The sequence below is a fragment of the Elephantulus edwardii genome, unplaced genomic scaffold, assembly GCF_000299155.1.
Source record: "Elephantulus edwardii isolate Elephantulus edwardi_28Jun2011 unplaced genomic scaffold, EleEdw1.0 scaffold00009, whole genome shotgun sequence".
Taxonomy (NCBI): Eukaryota; Metazoa; Chordata; class Mammalia; order Macroscelidea; family Macroscelididae; genus Elephantulus; species Elephantulus edwardii.
This window is the reverse complement of record NW_006399759.1, coordinates 6,984,493-7,004,659: the sequence shown is the minus strand read 5'-3', so window position 1 is coordinate 7,004,659 and position 20,167 is coordinate 6,984,493. Positions and strand designations below refer to the sequence as shown.

Below are 20,167 nucleotides of genomic sequence, written 5' to 3'. Positions count from 1 at the left end.
GTGGAGCCGAGCAAACTGAAGCTGTGAACAATCTCAATCTCTTCACCATCCATCCTGACGCTACCAATTGGTCCAGCGGTGAGAATCTTTGTCTTCTTGACATTGAGCCTCAGTCATCGACAATAAGAGAGATGCAAATAAAAATCACAATGAGACACCATCTCACCCCAGCAACAATGGCAAAATTTAACAGGCTAGCAAGTAATAAATTTTGGAGAGGATTTGATTTGGCTAGATAGGAACTCTTATACTCTTACAACTTTTATAATTGTTGGTGGGATTGTAAAATGGTACACCACTTTGGCAGGCAGTTTGGTCTTTCCTAAAAAAACTGAACTAGAAATCCCATATGACCCAGCTATTCCACTCCTAGGAATATTCCCCAAAGAAATTAGAACTGAGACACAAATGGAGATCTGTACACCAATGTTCACAGCAGCATTATTCACCATTGTAAGAACATGGAAACAACCCAATTGTCCAATCACAACAAAATGGTTGAGAAATCGTAATACATTCACCAATGGCATACTATGCAGCACTCAGAAACAATAATTTTGAAAAATACTACATAACTTGAGAGACTGGAGAGCATTATGCTGAGTGAATTAACTCTGTCTCACATGGATTAAATACTGCGTAGGACCATTATTATAAAAACAGAAGTATAACTAGTAAAATGTGTATGGGGATCCAAAGGGGGAAGGGGTGGGAACAGAGGGGTCAGGGTGAACAGGGGGAAATCACAGATCACACAATTTGGTGGGTAGAGGGCAGGAACTTAAAGAAAATGGGAACGATCCAGCAGGAGTCTGGAAACACAGAGTAATGATGGGCATAGTTTAACAGTTATTTATTTTATAAAACATAATGAGAATGACTGAATGAAATACAATGTGAATGAAGGATAGTGTGAAACATAATGTATATAAACTCTGTATGCAAACCAATGTAAAATTTTTAAGAAGAAAATGAAAGAATATACAAAGCCACTGAACAAAAAAATGATTAGTCAACACTGAATAATTTTGTTGTTTTGTACTGTTGAGTCAGAACTGACCCATAGCTGACCCTCTAGTTGATTTTCTGAGGCCATTAATCACACTGGAGGAGGTTGTCCATCTTGTGCCCATGGAGCAGCTGGTGGATTTGAACCACAGGCCTTTGGGATTACAGCACAACTTCTTACCACTAGGCCACCAGAGCTTCCTCCAAATGATTGATTCAGTGACTGGGGTAATCTGGATGGGTGTGTCAGAGGCAATGAGATTGGCACAAAATAGAGCATGGTTTAGGGCTGTTGTACATAGGGTCGCTATGAGTCGCAAACGACTCGACAGCACATAACAACAACAACATAAAATCAAAAGCCAAAGGTAGTGAAGGAAGAAGTCCAAGTTATATTGGAGCAAAATAAGACTCCAGGATTTTACAAGTTATCATTTGAAGTGTTTCAGCAAACAAATGCAGCCCCAGATGTGCTCATTCTTCTTTGCCAAGAAATTTATAAGACAGCTACCTGGCTGACCAACTGGAATAGATTCATAATTGTACACACTCAAAAAAAAAAAAGAAGTGATCTAACAGAATGTGGAAATTACCAAATAATATCATTATTATCACATGTAAGTAAAATCTTGCTTAAGATTATTAAAAAACAGCTGAAGTAATGTATGTATATATCAGCAAAGAATTGCCAGAAATTCAATTAGCATTCAAAAGAGATCAGGGTATGTAGTATATAATTCATAATATCAGATGGATCTTGGCTGAAAGCAAGAATACAGGAACAGAAAACCAAAGAATACCAAAAAAGATGTTTACTTGTGTTTTATTGATTAGGTAAAGGTATCATGCTGTGTGAGTCATAATAAATTATAATAATATTAAGAAAAAGGAGACTTCCAGAACACTTAATTGTCCTCATGTACATAAACCAAGAAACACTCATTCTAACAGAAAAAGGGGGTGTTTTACGGTTTAAAATCAGGAAAGGTATATATCACCGTTGTATTCTTTCCATCAATAACTTGTGTTATGCAGATGACACAACCTTGCTTGCTCAAAGCAAGGACGACTTAAAGCCCTTGTTGCAGAAGATCAAGGAATGCAGCCTTCAATATAGATTGCATCTCAGTGTCAAGAAAATGAAGATTCTTATCAATGGACCAATAGGCAGCATTTGGTAGGTGGAAAAGAAATTGAAACTATCAACAACTTCATCTTGCTTGGATTCACAATTAACACCCTTAGTACCAGCAGTCAAGAAGGAAATGAGATATATTGCATGGGGAAAATCTGCAGTTGAAGACCTCTCCAAATTACTGAAGAGTAATGATGTCAGTTTGAGGCCTGATTCAGGCCATAGTCTTTCCTATCACTTGCTATGCATCTGACAGCTGGGCAATGAATAAGGATGACAGAAGAAGAATTGATGCCTTTAAGCCATGGAGTTGAAGAAGAGCACTGAACATTCTATGGATGGGCGAAAGAACAAATAAATATGTCTTGGAGAGGGTGCAGCCGAGTGCTCTTTGGAGGCAAGAACGATGAGGTTCTGCCTCATGCACTTTGGGCATGTTGCTAGGAGGGTCTATTCCTTGGAGAAGGACATGATTCTTGGAAAGGTGGAGGGGTAGCAAAGGAGAGGAAAACCCTCCACCACATGGACTGACATGGTGATTGCTGCAATGGGCTCTTGTGTGTCAGGAAGTGTGAGGACAGCACAGGTTAGACCAAGGTTCAGATCTTTTGTTCATAGAGTTGCTATGAGGTGTACTCGACTTGACAGCAACTAACAACAACAATCCTTTGCACTGGGCCAATAGACAACATCAAGATAAATGGAGAAAGGATTGAATTTGTCAATTATTTCATCTTGCCTGGATTCACAATCAACCCCCTTAGTACCAGCAGTCAGGAGATGAGGGGATGTATTGCATTGGGCAAGCCCACTGTTAGGAACTCCTCCAAAAATACTGAGAAGTAATGATATTGAAGTCAGTTTGAAGACTAAAGTGTACTTGAGCCAGGCTATGGTCTTTTCAATCACTTGTTGACAATGACTAACGATGACAGACAATGATTTGATGCCTCTGAGTAGTTTGGAATAATGTCTGTTGAGTGTTGGAGAAGAGTACTGAATACCCAATGGTCTGCCAAAAGACCAAACAGATATGCTTTGAAGAAGACCACCATCATCCTGGGAACTCATTTTACCTTCCTTCGATGGAATCTTTGTTTCCTCAATCCCTTATCCTTCACCTTCTTAGGTTTTATTTTTAAATTAGCTTTTTTTAGTGGAGGATATTCTTCTAAAGTCTCTTAAGAAGTGATGCACAGGAGATTATTATTATTATACTTTTAAAATTTGAATGTAAAACCTTTTTGTATTCTACCTTTATTCTGCCTTCGCCCTTGATAATACTTAAGCTAGAACTTAATTCTAGACTGGAAGTAATTTTCCCTTTGACTTTTAAAGGTGGTCAGCCACCGTCTTCAAGCTTAAAGCCATTCCAAATCTTGATGGTCTGAGTGTCACCTTTTTTCTTCATGGAAGCTTTTAGAAGCTTTATCACCATTATCGCCAGTGTGCTAAAATGCCGTGATGGCAATACTTAGTGTAGGCTTTCTGTGTTCCTTCCTCAAATACCCATGACTCTTGAATTTTAATTCATACATGTAGGTGAGACTCTGAAGGCCGATCAGGACCCTTGCCCCTCTGCTCTGTCTGTGACTCAGGCGCTCGCCTGTTGAAATTATCTCCAGAGTGAGCGTCTGTTTTCTGCTGTGGTGGGGATGCGGGCTGCTAAGTGGTTGCAAAGCAGGAGAAGGATTCATATAAATCTTTCTATTCATTTTTGTTTTCAGCCTGACCCTACATCCTGGCTCCTGAGGCTTTCTGGGTTCTTGATTCCGTCATCCTGACCCCGGTAGGCAATTTGCTTTCAGCTTCTTCTCAGTTAAGTCTCTCCGTCACATGCATCTATCTGCTTTCCATTTTTAAACTGTTTGTTGACCTCATTCATTTGCTGTCATGTGTTCTTGCTCTTTGTGTCCTTTATTCCTTTATTCTCCTTTAAGTAGCACAAGCACACTTAAAACAAATGCTGGCGAGGTTGTGGAGAAACTGGAACCCTGATTCACTGTTGGTGGGAGTGTAAAATGGTGCAACCCCTGTGGAAAGCAGTATGGCGCTTTCCAAAAAGTTGCAAATAGAGATACCATTTGACCCAGCAATTCCACTACTGGGAATATACCCTGAAGAGACCATAGCTGACATCCAAGCAGATATATGCACACCCATGTTCATTGCAGCTTTGTTCACAATAGCAAGGAGTTGGAAACAACCTAAGTGCCCATCAACAAACGAATGGCTAGAGAAGCTGTGGTATATTCGCACAATGGAATACTATGCTGCACTAAAAAACAAGGAACTCATGCAATATTATTCAAAATGGTTGACTCTGGAGAACATTATGCTGAGTGAAATATCCCAGTCACAAAAGGACAAATATTACATGATGTCACTGTTGTAGAATAGGACTGTCCTTGGGGTTGGGGAGAGACTGAGTAAGATGGGTTCAATAATGTATACTGCACTGAAGCAGAGGAGGGAGAGAACCGTCTAAAAGAGAGATGGAACTGGGTATTTCTGTCATCACAGGAGACTAGAGCGAGGGCTGCATGGTGGAGGGGACCTGGGGGAGGGTTTGTAAAACAATGAAAGAATCTTTTCTTTTACTTTTCCATAATTTTTGACTCATGTACTTATAACTTGTTAGTCAAATTTGTGTCTTCTAGGTTGCAACACCCCCATGATACATCTTGAAGGATATGTACATGTACAGCCAAGCACAATCAATAAGAGTGCATCTGAATTCCAAAATCAATCTCCATAATAGTCTATGTGTTTCCTACTGCCAAAGGGGCCCTTTAGAGTAGTGAGAGAAGATCTTCACCCTGAAACCCACAGCGTCCCTTCTCAGCAGGAAGTAGCTAAGAGAATACGCCGTCCCCTTTCCCTTATGACTCAGGGTGAAGTCTCTCTCAGGGAGGAGTGATAGGGAATGGCAAAGGATACACTGACAAAGAAGATTAATCAGAACTGGCTTTGACAAGCACTGTGGCATTTGGACAAGAACAAACTTGGAGGAGGGTAGAGAGAATAGTGCAACAATGAATGAGTGGAAGCCCAAAATCTCTGTAAATGTTTATGAAAATTAATAAAATATAATTATAGAAAAAAAAGAGAATATGTTCTATTCTATATGCACTGGACCAATAGATAATGTCATGATGGATGGAGACCAGCAGTCACGAAATAAGGAAAATCTGCTGTTAGGGACCTCTCCAAATTATTGAGGAGTAATGCCAGTTTGAGGACTAAGGTGTGCCTGATTCAGGCCATATTCTTTCCAATTACTTGCTATATATCTGAGAGCTGGACAATGAACAAGGACAACAGAAAAAAGAATTGATGCCTTTGAGCTGTGGTGTTGGAGAAGAACATCCCATGGACGCCCAAGAGAAAAAAATAGCTATGTCTTGGAGATAGTGCAGCCGGAGTGTCCTTTGGAGGCAAGAATGATGAGGCTTCACCTCACGTACTTCGGGCATGTTGCTAGGAGGTTCTATTCCTTGGAGAAGGACATGATGATGGAAAGGGTGGAGGGTCAGTGAAGGAGAGGAAGGCCCTCAACCAAGTGAACTGACACAGTAACTGCTGCAATGGCCTCTTGTGTATTAGGAAGTGTGAGGAAGGTGCAAGCTAGGACAGGGTTCACATCTTTTTTTTATAGGATCACTATGAGTCGTACTTGACTCAATGGCACCGAACAACAATGGAACCACAACGTATGTACATTAACTGGAAGTTGTCTGATCTTTGCTTTCTTATCAACCTTGGAGGTAGCTACACCTCAAACACAAAGATCCTCCTCCTCCTAAGAGCAGTTTCCATTGACGGTCAAACCAGGACCTACTTCATCTGCGCACAAAGGGGCCAGGTCCAAGAGCTTCCCCTTTCCCAACAAGCACTGTGTGAACATCTTCAGCCTTCCAGTGCTTCCCTGGTCCTCTCCCACTCTTCAAAGCTCTTAAAGCTCTCCCATATCTTCAGCAACAGATGAGTATTCCCGGAGTAGACCCTGAGGTGTGCTTTGCCAGGTCTGCAGACCCAATATGGCTTAAAGTAGCAGAGAGCTGTCTCTGGTATAATTCCACTCACCTTAAAATTTCTGTCCCTCCCTCAGGAATCACCCTATTCATGTTTAAAAACTTCCAGTCTTGATGAACAAAAGCAGAGGAGCTGGATCATACAAGGTGGCCTTCATTCTGCCTTCCTCATCCACAGAGCCCTCAGCCTCCCCAGCATTAACAGGTTCCTCTCTTTGAGGCCCCAATGGTGGGACTTACAGGTCAAAGCTACCTACCCCAAGGTGAGCATTGGCCCACTGAGCTCAGAAACAAAGACATCACACAAGGGTGCCAGCCAAGAAGAGTTTTAAAGGAAGCTTGTTAGAGAAGTTTGGACGGAAGCGGAACCTTCTCTGGCTATGCCCTCTCCCAGGGAAGATTGCTTGTGAGTGGGATAGAAACAGGATCTAAGCAAGGGTCACCTCAGAGCAGGATGGACAGTAAAGAAAGGAGACTCTAAGGATCGTTTTCTTTCCAGGAACTCTTTTCTGGAAAGCCAGTGTAGAATATGTGAAAAAGAAAGACAATGCTCAAGAAATAAACCAAGAAAAACCCCTCTCTCATCTTCTGCTCTCCTCCAATCCAACCCCCACTCCCCTCTGCCTGCTCCATCATAGTTCCTCCTTGGAAGCATCGGAAAGTTGTGTGAGAAGCACTGTTGTTGTCATTAGTTGCCACTGAGTTGATTCCAACCCATGTCGACCTATGTGTGCAGAATAGAATTTTTCATGAAGTTTTGAAGACTGTAATTTTTCTGGAAGCAGATTCTCAGCTTGGTCTCCAAAGGAGGCTCTGGGTAACTTGGAATTTACCAGCCAAAAGTTAAGCACTTAACTGTTTGTACCATCCAGAGAAAGGTGAGAAGTACTAAGGACCGAATGAGGATCTCTGAAAAGCCCTTGATTTTATTGGTGTGAAAAGAGCAGACCTGGTCATTCTCATACCTACCAGCGGGGGCTCTGGTAGCACAGTACATAGGAAGTTGCTCTGCTAGCTAATTGATCATTGAGTCTGGCAGTTCGAATACACCAGCAACTCTACAGAAGAAAAAAGGGCAGTCTCCTCCTGTCCCTGTGATTTACAGCCTCAGAAACCTCACAGGGGTGTGCTACGAGTCAGATGCGACGCAACAGCAGTGAGCTTGAGTTTTGATCTAAATTTTAAATGCACTGACCTTTTGCCTGAGGAGTCCTGGTGGAGCAATAGTTAGTAACGCACAGGATTACTGACAGGGTAGCAATTTGGAAACACAATCTACTCCAAGAGAGAAAAGACCTGGTGATGTGCTCCTGTAGAGATTCCAATGTGGCAGTACCACACTGTCACATAGGGTCACTATGAATTGAGGTCAGCTCAACAACACACAACAGAAAAAAACCCTTTGCCCAAAATTTCTAAGGCTAGAAATTTCCCTTGTGCACTTATTATCTTGGATAAGCACTTTTCACACAAATGTTTAGCACAGCATTGTTGTTGCTGTCATGTGTCATCGAGTCACCTGTGACTCATAGTGGCCCTATGTACAACAGCTCAGAAGCCTGCCCTGTCCTGAGCCAGGCTCACTCACTCCAATACACCTCCCCCATTGCCCCAGTTACTGTACTAATCCATCTCATCCAGGGTCTTCCTCTCCTGTGCTGTCCCTCCACCCTTCCAAGCATGATGTCCTTCTCCAGCAACTGGTCCCTCCTGTCTATGTGCCCAGAGTACGTGAGATGGAGCCTCAAAATCCTAGCCTTCGAGGAGAAACTTGGTTTCAACCTCTCCAAGACAGACCTATTTGTTTTCTTGGTGGTCTAAGGTATGTTCAAGATTCTCCAGCACCATAACTCAAAAGCATCAATTCTTCTTCTGTCATCCTTAGTCATTGTCCTGGTTTCTGTAATTGCTAAGACCATCGCCTGCATCAGGCGCATCTTTGTCTCGAAACTGACATCATTGCTCAACAGCACTCTGGAAAGGTCCGTGACAACAGACTTCCCTAATGCAATTCATTTTTGACTGCTGGTGCCGAGAATGTTGACTGTGCTGAGCAAGTTGAAATTGTTAATGACCCCAATCTCTTCTCAATCCATCATGGTGGTTTATTTGTAGAATTATTTGTTGTTGTTATTGTTCTTCAGAGGCTATAAGATGCATGAGAGGAGATTGTTCATCTTTCTCTTGCAGAACTGATTGATTTAAGCCGTCTGCCACTGGGTTGGCAGTGTGACTTCTTCCTACCAAGCCACCACAGCTCTTTAACTTGAGTTTGGCTGTTAACCAAAAGATTGGAGATTCAAGTCCACTCAGAGTTGCATCAGAAAAAAAGAGAAATCTGCTTCAAAAAAATTATGTAAGAGCTGAAAGAACTTGTTGTTGTTGTTATGTGTCATTGAGTCACCTGCAACTCATAGTGTCCCTAGGTACAACAGCACTAAACCTGCTCTATCCTGTATCAACCTTATTGTCTCTGACACACCTACCCCCATAACCCCAGTCACTGATTCAATCCATCTCATCGAGGGTCTTCTTCTCCTGCGCTGTCCCCCTACTCTCCCAAGCATGACATCCTTCTCCAAGGACTGATACATCCTTGCAACATGTTCAAAGTATGTCAGATGAAGCCTCCAAATCCTTGCCTCCAAGGAGCAGCCTGTTCTCACCCTCTCTAAGAGGAATCTGTTTGTTCTCCAAGAAGTCCATGGTATATTCAATACTCTTCTCCAGCACCACAACTCAAACACATCAGTTCTACTTCTATCATTCCTAGGAATTGTTCAGCTTTCTGATCGATAGCAAGTAATTGCAAAGACCATGGCCTGGAACAGGTGGACCTTAGTCTCCAGACTGATATCATTGCTCTTCAGTATGTTTGAGAGATCCCTGACTTCAGACTTCCCCTATGCAATTTGTCTTTTAATTTCCTGGCTCCTGGTACCAAGAGAGTTGATTGTGGAGCCAAGCAAACTAAAGTTGTGAACAATCTCAATCACTTCACTATCAATTCTGATGCTGCCAATCGGCCTATTGGTGAAAATCTTTGTTTTCTTGATGTTGAGCTTCAATCCATATTGAAGGCTGCAGTCCTTGACCTTCTATAGCAAGTGTTTCAGGTCTTCCTCAGTTTCAGTAAGCAGGGTTGTGTCATCTGCATAACACAGACTGTTGATGAGTCTACATCCAATTCTGATGCCACATCTCTCCTCGTAATCATAATACGGGGGCTAATAAACAGAATTACAGTTCATCCACAGGAAAGAAGGCTCTGGAGCCAAAAAAAAAAAAAAAGAATGAGATGAATCTCTAGGTATTTTATGTAAAATTTTCTAGGATTAGGAAATGGAGGGAAGAAGACAAAGAGCGAAATAAAGGCTACATTGTGAATGGGGTAAATGCTGAAGAATGAAGTAAAAATGTTAAAGGGCATATATGGAGGGTCTGCCCTAAGCCGTTCATTCCTCTGAAAGGCTGGATGAGAAACTAGCTTGAGCAGTAGCTACCTCAGGAAGGTCTGGGAAGAGGGGAGGGAGACACGCAGCTTTAATTTCGAACTATCTATACAATTTTCATTTTCTAGCCACCCTTTCATATCATGGTTTAATTTTTCCTTTATATCTTTGTATAAATTACATGTTCTTTTTTTGACAACCTGGATAAATATAACATATTGTTGTGATGGCTTGTTGTTGCTGTGTCCGTCGCGCAGAAACCAACCCATAGCTGACGCTCCAGGGGCTTTTCAGAGGCACTAAATCACACAGGCGGAGACGGCTCCTCTTTACAGAGAGCTGGTGGATCCGAACCCTGTGCCTTGGGAGTGTAACACAGCTTCTTACCCCTAGGCCACCCTTGCTCCCTCTTCATTCCTTAACGGTAAGGAAGTACACTGCCAGCACAAACGCACAAGGTTCAACTCCACCAGCTGCTCGGTGGGCATAAAATGGCCATCTCCTCCCTGTGAGTAATTGCCTCTGGAGAGCCTCTGGAGAGTCAGCTGTGAGTCAGTTCTAAGTCGATGGCGCAGGAACAACAACAGTAATAAAGCATAATGTGCCGTTGGTGATATTTGTAATCTCACATACCCGGTGGCATAGTTGGTTATCTGCTCAGCTGCGAACCAGAAGTCAGGGTGCAGGAGAAAGATGGGGAGTCTCTTCCTGCTAAGATTCGCAGTGTCGGAAACCCAAAGAAGCATCACCTTGAGTTGGATTCAGCATGATAACAGTAGCTGGGGTTTGGTTTACATTTATATAAGAATATATTCTAACAGAGAGAGCTCTGGTGGCTTCGTGATAAGAAGCTGTGTGCAAGCCCAAAGGCACATAGTTGGAATCTACCGGCTGCTCCACAATCTCCTCCCATGCAATTTACAGTCTCAGAAAACCCACTAGAGGGTCAGCTATGGGTCAGTTCCAACAGCACATGTTACAGGATATGTTAAAGTTCCAACAACAAACAACATGTTACAGGAGAGGAAGACCCTGGATGAGATGGATTGACTCAGTAACTAGGGCAATGGGGGTAGGTGTGTCGGAGACAATGAGATTGGCTCAGGATAGAAGAGGGTTCAGAGCTGTTGTACATAGGGTCGCTATAATTGGCAAGTGACTTAATGGCACAGAAAAAAACATAGATATAATAATGCATAACTATTAATATTGTTATCTACATGTCAATGTAGGTGGCAGTATTTAGGAACAAAGGTGTGGGTTATTAGTATTTGTAAAATGAAAATAGCACAGCCCTCTAACTGTCCTCAGTTTCCATGGCTTCCTGTGCCCTGGAAATATGATGCCTGGCCTATCATGGGAGGAGTCGCTCTACCCTGTCCCAGACTGTCTCCAGGGCTTGGTGAGGCTGCCCCAGGGCTACAACCTGGCTCAGTAGCAGGGAGAATTGAAAGGGGATACAGCTCAGGGGTCCCCTCTACTCACCAGAGAATTTCCTTTCTGGTCAGGAAGGTCAGTGCCTACGACAAAGCATAGACAGATAATTAGCCTGCTCAACTGAGCTTGGCACTCAACTCAAAACCTGAGTCCTTTAGGAGTAAGGATCCTTGGGAGCCTAAGAGGAAAAGCCCTTACTCCTACCCCACAGCTGGGAAAATGAAGGCATCTCTGGGCAGTGAAGCCTGGGGATGGGGTACAGCAAAGGATGGAAATGTATCCCTTATCCCTCCTTGCAGCCTCTGACAACCTTGATAAGAAAATGCTGGTACAAGTCTGGTACATGAAATCAGAGACAAGATTGAAACTCTGGGCTCTGGAGTAAGAGACAGATGGTCTCAGAGGACTGGTCTGGGCCACGTGGATGTCCTCTACCTGGTGAACTCCAGTGCTCCAGATAAGAGTTCTTCCATCTACCACCTGCCCCAGGAGTTCCCACCTCTGCCCAGAATCCTGTCTGATCTACTCACCTGGTACTCTTCCAGGTCCTCCCAGCTCATCTGGTACCTCAAACATTGTCCCATGGTAACCTCACGCTACTCTTTCCCAGCCACAGAATCTCAGCCCCAAGAGCTCACCAGCTGGTATAAGCAATTGGCCTGGTTACCATGGTGACATGCATTCTACCTTCTGGCCTTCCAATCTAAGCCCTAGTGGACCTAGAAAGGAGTTCTTCTGGTTCCCAAAGCTAATAGACCTTACCCAAACAATAAACAGAAAGGTACTTCGATAGAGGAGTAGAGAATATGAGCTATGGAGTCAAACTACCTGGCATATGTTTTAGTGTTTACCTCATCTGTAAAATGGAAAAATAATCATGGGATTATTGGGAGGATTATTTTATTTAATCCAAGCAACAATGTCTGGCACATAGTAAGTGCTCAAAAAACATTAACTATTAGAACCATGACTCAGATACGGTGACAAGAGTGGGCAACACAGATGCTGTTCATTTAAGTGGCTGTTATCATGTGGTGGCTGAGAGTACAGGCTTCAGAATATTAAAAGCCACGGCCACGCTGTATCTCTTGTTGCTACATCACCTTAAAAACCCAAAGATAATCCATTGATGTTGAGTCAGCAGTTCCAACGCATGGTGACCCTCCATCAAGTTTCTGAGGCGGTCAATTTTAATTAGATGAGATTGCGTCGTCTTTCTCACAAGGTGCAGCTCATGAGTTTGAACAGCCAATCTTTTGGTTTATTGTTTTGTTGTTGTTTTTACTGTTAGATCGGAATGACCCAGAGCTGACCCTCCAGTGGGTTTTTAGAGGCAGCAAATTGCAGGGGTGGAGATTGCGCATCCATCCTTCTCCCACAGAGGCAGAGCGCCTGGTGGCCTTGAACTACATGCCTTCAGGACTGCAGCGCAGCTTCTTGCCACTAGGCCACCAGAGCTGACTTTTGGTTAGCAGCCCCAAACATAACTCTGTAAGAGCAGGACTTCTTCAACAAGTCATAAAAGACCACTGATATACCCATAAACACTCAACCTTTTCTTCTTTTAAAAAAGTAAACTTTCTGATTGTATCCATAAAAAAAAATATATGGCCTTGGGAATCCTTTGGGGCAGTCCTACTCTATAAGATAAGGGTCAATGTAAGTCAAAATCAACTTGATGGCAGTGTACTGGCTTTTGGGATTAACAGCATTCCCATAAGACTTTGTTTTTGTTGTTGTTTTGTACCTTCCTGGAGTTGGAACTGACCCACAGCAGTCCTTCTGATGACTTTTTAGAGCCAGGAAATCACAGGGGAGGAGACTGATCATCTTCCTCTTGCAGAGCAGCTGGTGGATTTGAACCATGTACCTTTAGTTTGGCAGCGCAACTTCTTCCCACAAAGCTGCTAGAGCTTCCTTATTGTGTTTTTAGTGCCATTGAATATTGTTGAAGACAATATAAAACAATATCTAGGAAGCTCTTAGCTAGGTATTCCCTATATAATTCCGCATAAAGGATAAAGTATATTATTACTTGTTACTGGTAGGCGTGAGAGAAAATGTAGGACTCATAGCATAGGTATTAAATTCCTTTTCTCTTAAAGCTTTTCAGTGTCTACTACCATTTTCGTATGAACTGCCTCCTTGCATGCTCCCAGCAGCTCCATAAGGTCAGAGAGCGTCTTACTCTTCTACTTTGGGGAAGGCACATGCTGGGTGAGGTTAAGTGATGCCATCAGGTCATTCAGTTACCAAATGATCCAGTGAGGCTTCAAGTCCAAGGCCAAGTGTGAATTTCTAGGCCCAGGGATTCCCTAGTGAGGGTGGGAAATCCTCAGAAGTCAGGTGACCATTCCCAGGAGGCTGCTTCCTTCTTCAGTTCTGCTCACAGCTCTTCTGATTACAAAGAGGTGCTAATGTCAGTCCTTCACACCTCACCACACTCACTAGCTCTCTTACAGAATAACGAAAGTAAGCTAGGAACTGGTATAGGCTCAGAAATTCAAGCTACTTATTCATTAAGTCCCTCTTGGGCAAGAAGGGAGCTCTGGTGGCCTAGTGGTAAGAAGCTGCGCTGCAGTCCCAAAGGCATGCAGTTTGAGGCCACCAGCTGTTCTGTGGGAGAAGGATGGGCAATCTCCTCCCATGCAATTAACTGCCTCTGAAAACCCGCTGGAGGGTCAGCTATGGGCTGGTTCCAACTCGACGGTACACAACAACAACAACTTGGGTTAGATGGAGTCTCTGAATGGTGCAAATGGTTAATGAGCTTGGCTGATAACCAAAAGATTGGAGGTTCAAGTCTACCCAGAGTAACCTCAGAGGAAAGACACAGGGCTCTACTTCTTAAAAATTAGCCATTGAAAATCCTGTGTATCATAGTGCTACTCTGGTACACTGGGAACTTTCATAAGGCAGATATAACTCAAGAGAAACTCATTTTGTTTATTTGCCTTTAATAATTTACTGAGTTAGTCAAGTGGAGGGATAAATAAGACAGATCACATCTTGACTCCCCAGAGCCAGACACACATATATAAATTATAATATCCATCAGATCCACATGCAGTGAAACAAAGGAAGCAAGGAACAGGGTAAAGAACGTACAGGAGTGGGAAGACTGGTGGCAAGAGAAAGCCTGCCTGAGTAAGCTCTGTCTGAAGAGGAGACCCTGCCTTGAGGAGGCCCTGTCCTGACATAGAAGCCCTATCCTGAGAAGGAAAGCCTATCCTGAGAAGGGATCCCTATACTGAGGAGAACCTACCCTGAGAAGGGGGCCCCTATCCTGAAAAGGAGAATCTATCCTGAGAAGGCCCTATCCTCCTTCTATTGGAAATGGACTCTATCCTGAGAGGAGATTTTGTTCTGAGAAGGTTCTTTCCTGAGGAGGTCCTCTCCTGGGGGACTTTTCTAAGGAAGCCCTCTCTGAGAAGGTGCTGTCCTGAGGAGGCCTTATGTGAGGAGGCCTTATTTGAGGAGGCCTTGCCCTGAGGAGGCCCTGTTCTAAGAGGGCCCTATCCTAAAGAGGTGCTGTAGAGGAGAGACCTGAGAGGTTAGGAAAGGGAAGCCAAGCCAAGGTCGGGAGCAGCTCTCTATACCCAGAAAGCAAGAGGATCCAGTTAAAATTTAATAACATCCTTGACTTTCATTACATTTTTTTAGTTACTTTCCACTTTGTATCTTATATAAATGTGCTGTTTATGATTGTGATACAAAGTTTCCTTTATAAAGAAAGTTAATTAAAAGAAATGGAAGTCCATATTAAAGAAGATTATTACATAAATAATTACACAGGTAGTAAATAAATTAAGAGAGAAAGAATAAAACTAACTCTCACACATACACGCAGAGAGAGAGAGAGGCAGAGACAGAGACAACAGGGTGTGCAAACTGCCAAGTTGTTGTCATTTGTCCCCTCTTTCCTTTACCCAGGCTCTGAGATTTTATCCTGGAGAGGGCTCTCCTGGGTGCCTACAAATAAGAATAGTAACAATAAGAATACCACCTTATATTTGCATATCCATTTATAATCCAAAATTGCTTTTTTAATGAACCATCTTATTTGCCTATGAAATAAAAACCTGTGCTCCTTTTACAGAAAATCCCTTAACATGATTCTGCCTTTGATATTAGCCAGCCTGCATCTCCCCAGCTCCTCTTCAACAGGCACTACCTTGAAAGGGCTGTAATTGTGTTCAGACGAGCAGTGACCTGCCTCCACAATTCTGCATCTTCCAGGATCTACCCCTCTCTGTGGGACTGAGCTCATACGTGGCAAAGTTTCTGTCATTGTCAAGGCAAATGAACTCCACAGACTGTAAAAATCACAAGCCCTGCTGCCAGCCTTGATTTAAATATCTCTTAAAATTCAGAAGGGGTTGGAAAGGAATTTGGATCCTGAATATATAAAGAACTCTCACAACTCAACAATAACTGAGACAAACAACCCAATTCTAAAAATAGGTAAAAGATCTGGATGAACATTTCTCCAAAGAAGATATATAAATGGCCAATAAGCATGTGAATAGATGCTCAAGTCATTGTTGTTGTTAAGTGCTGTCAAGTCCAGTATGACTCATAGCAATCCTATGAGAAGTCAGCTTGAACCTCTGCTTTCTATCCTGTGCCATGCTCACTGTCTTTGAAACACTCAAGCCCATTGCTGAAGTTGCCATTTCAACCCTTCTCATTAGAGGTCCTCTTCTCCTTCGCTGACCCTCCCATCTTTCCCAGCAAGATGCCTCTCTCCAATGAATAGCGACACCTAGCTACACATTCAAAGTATGAAAGACAAAGCTCCACCATTTTTGCCATCAAGGAGCACTCTGGCTGCATCCTTTCTAAGACATATCTGTTTGTTCTCTCGGAAGTCCATGGAATATTCAGTACTCTTCTCCAGCACTCCACTCAAAGACATTAATTCTTCTTCAGTTATCCTTGTTCATTGTCCAGCTTGTCAGTGTGTAGCAGATTGAGAAAACCATGGGCTTGAATTAGATATACATTAGTCTTCAAACTGACATTATGACTTCTCAAACTCTTCAGACCCATGAAATACATCTCTTGATTTCTGGACTGCTGGTATTAAGAGTGTTGATTGTTGACCAAGGAAGATAATATTATTGACATTGGGGATTAAAAAATGTAATTCAAAACCATAATGGGATACATAACCTCTTGTTGTTATTGTTGTTGTTGTTATGTGCCATTGAATGTTGTCTGTGACTCATAGCGACCCTATGTACAGCAGCTCTGAACCCTGCCCTGTCCTGAGCCAGTCCCACTGATTCTCACACACCTACCCCCATTGCCCCAGTTACTGTATCAATCCATCTCCTCTGGGGTCTTCCTTTCCTGCACTATCTCTTTACCCTTCCAAGCATGATGTCCTTCTCCAAGGACCAGTCTCTCTGGGCCACATGTCCAAAGTATGTGAAATGGAGCTTCAAAAACCTAGCTTCCAAGGAGTAACTTGGTTTCACCCTCTCTAAGACAGACCTATTTGTTTTCTTGGTAGTCCATGGTATGCTCAAGACTCTTCTCCAGCACAACAACTTTAAGGCATCAATCTTTCTTCCGTCACCCTTAGTCATTGCGCCACTCTCTGACGCAAAGCAAGTAATTGTGAAGACCATGGCCTGGCTCTGGAGACGTCCCTGATAGCAGATTTTCCAAGTATAATTAATTTTTTAATTTCCTGACTGCTGGTGCCAAGAGTGTTGACTGTGGAACTGAACATGCTGTAATCATTAACAACCTCCATCTCTTCTTCTTCTATCAAGGTGCTGCCCACCACTTAAACGAAAGTTTTAAAAAAACCCAGCCAAACCTCTTGAAATCCAGTTGATCCCAACATGTAGCAGCCCATGCTGTAGGATAGAGTAGAACTGCCTTCATAGAGTTTCCAAGGCTGTAATCTTTACAGAAATCTTTCATTCAGTGATAAAGAGCAACGATGTCAGTCTAGAGACTAAGATGCACCAGATCCAGGCCATGGCCTTCACAATTACTTGTTATGCTTCAGAGAGTTGGACAATGACTAAGGATGATAGAAGAAGAATAGATGTCTTCGAGTTGTGATGCTGGAGACTAGTTCTGTCTTGGAGAGGGTGAAACCAAGTCTATCCTTGGAGGCCAGGATTTTGAAGCTCCGTGTCACACATTTTGGGCATGTGGCCAGGTGGGACCAGTCCTTGGAGAAGGACATCATGATTGGAAGAGTGAAGAGACAGCACAGAAGAGGAAAATCCCAGATGAGATGGATTGATACAGTAACTGGGGCAATGAGGGTTGGTGTGTGGGATTTAATGAGACTGGCTCAGGATAGGAAAGGGCTCAGAGCTGCTGTACATAAGGTCACTATGGTCACAGGCAACTTGATGGCACATAATAAAAACAACAATCTTTACAGATGCAGACTTTCAAATATTTCCCCCATGGATCAGCCAGTGAGTTGGAACTATCCATCTTTCGGTTAACAATGAAGTACCTAAATACTGCTACCCTAGGGTTCCGTTCAGACCCTTGTTGTCATTGTTATGTACTGTTGAACCAACTCATAGCTGACCCTCTAGCAGGTTTTCAGAGGCAGAAAGGCTCGACCCTCTAGAAGGTTTTCAGAGGCAGAAAAGCTCGTGGAGGAGTTTGCCCATCTTTCTGCCACAAAGAGGAGAGTGGATTCAAACCTCATGCCTTTGGGTTGGTTGCGCAGTTCCTCACCCAAGGACTAGGATGGCTGAAAATAAAGACAGATAAAAGCAAGTATTACTAAAATCTAGAGAAGGCAGAATCCTAATACACAGCTAGAGAGAAAGTAGAATGGTATAGCCCCTGTGTAAAACAATCAGGCAGTTGTCCAAAACAATTAATGATAGACTTGCCATATGACCTGAAATTTAACTCCCAGGTATATTGTCAAAGGGAAAAAAAGAGAAAACATCTGTCCCAGGAAAATAATTAACTCGTCCACTGCATTCAAGCTGATTCCAACTCATGCCAACCCTCCATGGGGCTTCTGAAGGTATAAATCTTAATGGGGGAGTTGTTCATTGTTCTGCTATAGAGCAGCTGTTGGATTTGAACCACTGACCCTTTGCTTAGCAGTGAAAAAGACTTTGTATTATGCCACCAAGCTTCTTTTGAGGAGATAGGAACTCTTGTATACTATCAATGAAACTATAAAATGAAACAACCACTATGGAAAATTGTATGGTGCTTTCTTAAAAGAGCTAGAAATAGAAATATCACCCACACATTCTAGCAATCCTACTCCAAGGTCTATATCCTAAAGAAATAAGAATAAGGAAGTAGACACACACACACACACACACACACACACACACATTCACTGCAGCATTATCAACAACAGCGAAATGATGAAAACAATCTAGCAGATATCAATGGTGACTGGATAAACAAATTGCAGCACAATGTAATACCACACAACGTTAAAGAACAATGATAAATTCTCAAAATATATTTTACAGTATAGCTAAATCTAGAGGACATCATGCTGAGTGAAAACCTCAACCACAAAAAGACAAATGTTATATGAGACTATTCCACAGGAGAAGAATGGGCAATCTCTTCCCATGCAATTAACTGCCTCTAAAAACTCTCTAGAGGATAAGTGATGGGTCAGGTCCAACTCAATGGTACCCAACAACAACTACTATGAAAAGTCAGCAATAAGTTTACATATAGAAAGGAACATTCTTTGCTGTTCATCAAGGGTGAGGAAGGAAAGAGAGGGTGAACCATTAAGAGCTCTGGTGGCCTCGTGGTTACAAGCTGTGCTGCAATCCCAAAGACACCAGATGCTCCACCAGAAAAGGATGGGCAATCTCCTCCCGTGGGATTTATGGTCTCTAAAAACCCATAGGAGGGTCAGCTATATTTCTGTCTGACACCACTGCAAATAACAACAATAAATATCCATTAATACTGGTAAAGAGATAATACATAATACAATTGAGTTCATTACACGTAATCAAGATAAATGCAGACACTGTGAGATATGCAGAAAACTAGGATAAACATTCTGGGGACTTTGGGGGGTAGAGGGCAAGGAGTTGCATTGCCAATCCAAAGACACGTGGTTGGAATCCTTCAGTGGCTCCTGGGGACAAAGATGGGTAGTCTCCTTTCTTGTGATCAACGGCTTCTGGAAACTCGCTGGAGGGTCAGCTATGAATCTGTTCCAACTTAACAGCAGTGATTGGGAGTTTTCTCACAGTAAATACTGTAACATACAGTCTTGCAGCAACAATAATAACAACGAACAATAATTTGTAACTGAGTTACTGCAGCCATCTAATTGGACGCAATGGATCTTTCTAGGAAGGAATTACTTAGCACAGGCGTATGGATGAGTGAACTCTGTGCTTATTGACTGCAAGTAAAAATGAGAGGGAGGCTGTGGCCTTGAAAAACGACGTTGCAGAGAAGGGATATTTTGAGAGAACATTTGTAGGTTAGATTAAGGGTGTGGGAAAGGGTGTACGTTAATTTTACACTTTCAGGAGAGAAAGGCAAGATTATCCTGGAAAAGAAGGTGTTGTACAAATCAGGAAGCATAAACAGCTGGTCTCCAAGATGGAGTGTGTCTGGTGAGGCATCTTGTCACAGCTTTGCCACCAAGAGGTACGTGCATTATAGGCCACTCCTTCATATCTGCTTTCTCTGGAAGGTCAAATAGCAGCCACTCTTGTTGCTTCTGTGTGTGCAGGGGACCGCAAAGTTCTTGTAGATAACTTAAAGCAGCAATGCAAGTAAAGTTAAAGGTTGTCAGGAAGAAACACCTGAAGCTGTGGTAGTAGCTGAATTCTGGGGCATTTTATGTAGAGTGTGCCTGACCCTGCAATGAACAAACTGTGGCTGGCCTTCAAACTCTTGAACTGTCAGAGGGTGAAATTCAAATCACTTTGCTACAATCAAAAAGAAAGGTGGTTTTATTGAGTTTATTGTGTACAGAGGAAAAGAAAGGGGGGGAACAAGAAAAGCTATGCTCAGAGCAAACCTTGATCTTATTCTAAGCCTAGCCGTTAAGATTTTCTTCCTATTCAAAACAACTATGAAATATCATCTCACCCCAGTAAGAA

The 20,167-nt window shown here is 42.7% G+C and overlaps 1 protein-coding gene across 1 annotated transcript in view; it reads right to left on the bottom strand.

The window, feature by feature from the left end:
• The window catches only part of CIB4 (calcium and integrin binding family member 4), a 134,480-nt gene extending 122,778 nt beyond the window's left edge, over nucleotides 1-11,702 (bottom strand). The window contains exons 1-2 of the mRNA XM_006880702.1: nucleotides 11,597-11,702; nucleotides 11,115-11,149 (exon numbers count right to left, since the gene is read on the bottom strand). Of these exons, the coding sequence (XP_006880764.1) occupies nucleotides 11,115-11,149; nucleotides 11,597-11,650 (89 nt within the window). The 5' untranslated portion in view covers nucleotides 11,651-11,702. The remainder of the gene's footprint in view (nucleotides 1-11,114; nucleotides 11,150-11,596) is intronic.
• Nucleotides 11,703-20,167: the final 8,465 nt, after the last annotated feature.